This window comes from Alosa pseudoharengus, unplaced genomic scaffold (genome assembly GCF_046254945.1).
Source record: "Alosa pseudoharengus isolate Yale_2024_CS ecotype anadromous, Long Island Sound unplaced genomic scaffold, YU_APseudo_1.1 YU_APseudo_1.1_scf_18, whole genome shotgun sequence".
In the NCBI taxonomy this organism is placed as follows: Eukaryota; Metazoa; Chordata; class Actinopteri; order Clupeiformes; family Clupeidae; genus Alosa; species Alosa pseudoharengus.
In genome coordinates, this window is record NW_027468650.1 from 35,576,345 (window position 1) to 35,577,394 (window position 1,050).

Below are 1,050 nucleotides of genomic sequence, written 5' to 3' on the forward strand. Positions count from 1 at the left end.
GAACCTCTAGTGGACCTGCCTCTGACCGTCACAGAGATGGAGCCCGGGGAGCACACCACCACTAGCCTGCTCAGGTATGAGTGTGTGTGAGTGTGTGTGTTTAGGTGTGTGTGTGTGTGTGTGTGTGTGTGTGTGTGTGTGTGTGTGTGTGTGTGTGTGAATTGTGACTCACAGCAGTGCTGTTGTTTTTTTGTTTCTTTTTTTGTTTTTCCGTCCACAGAGCGGTCAGCAGCCACCTGGAGCGCTTTGGGAAGATCTCCTTTGACTCGATGCTGCCCCCAGAGGCCGACCGCTGCACTATGGTGCATGTGTTCTACAACCTGTTAGGTACTGTAAACATACCAGAGTGAGAAAGCGTTTGTCTATGTGTGTGTGCATATTTATTTTGTGTGTTATCTGATGTTTTGAGTGGAAGATAAATACCATTTGTTTGTATATTCTCACATATCTCTGTGTGTGTGTGTGTGTGTGTGTGTGGGGGGGGGGGGGGTTGCTGTGTGTGTGTATTAGTTGGCGTCTTTAGATTGGTCCTGACGTCTATTTGTTTTTTTGCAGTGCTTGTGAGTGAGAGAAGGTTGGGAGTGTATCAGGCCAAGCCCTTTGACCCCATAACCGTCACAGCTGGATTACGCATTCACTAGTACACACACACACACACACACACACACACACTCATGCACACACCATCACATGCTGATACTCATGAACACACACACATGCATACATTCACTAGCACTATCATTATGACCCTAAAGCATACTCCATACACAGAGATGCACACACATGCACAAACCTAAATAATGACATTTTCATTCTCACTGTGCATTCTGATAGAGATGGGGGAGAGATGAGAGAGGTGGGGTAGAGAGATGATGAATTTGAATTCTTCATTTTGAAACACAGTGTTTCATAAATGGCATTTTTAGCATTTTTACCATTTATAATCAGAAGAAAATGAGAATGCAAGAAGGCATTATATTGCAAGTAATGATTCTAAAACTATTTCAGAACATAACTTGCTATAACATGTTTTGTAAGATATATTCATTG

The 1,050-nt window shown here is 43.2% G+C and overlaps 1 protein-coding gene across 1 annotated transcript in view; it reads left to right on the forward strand.

Annotated features, from left to right (window-relative positions):
• rec8b (REC8 meiotic recombination protein b) overlaps positions 1-1,050 on the forward strand; it is a 13,783-nt gene extending 12,733 nt beyond the window's left edge. Inside the window, exons 15-17 of the mRNA XM_076291181.1 lie at positions 1-74; positions 221-327; positions 556-1,050. The exon at positions 1-74 is cut by the window's left edge and continues 52 nt beyond it. Coding sequence (XP_076147296.1) covers positions 1-74; positions 221-327; positions 556-641 — 267 coding nt within the window. The 3' untranslated portion in view covers positions 642-1,050. The remainder of the gene's footprint in view (positions 75-220; positions 328-555) is intronic.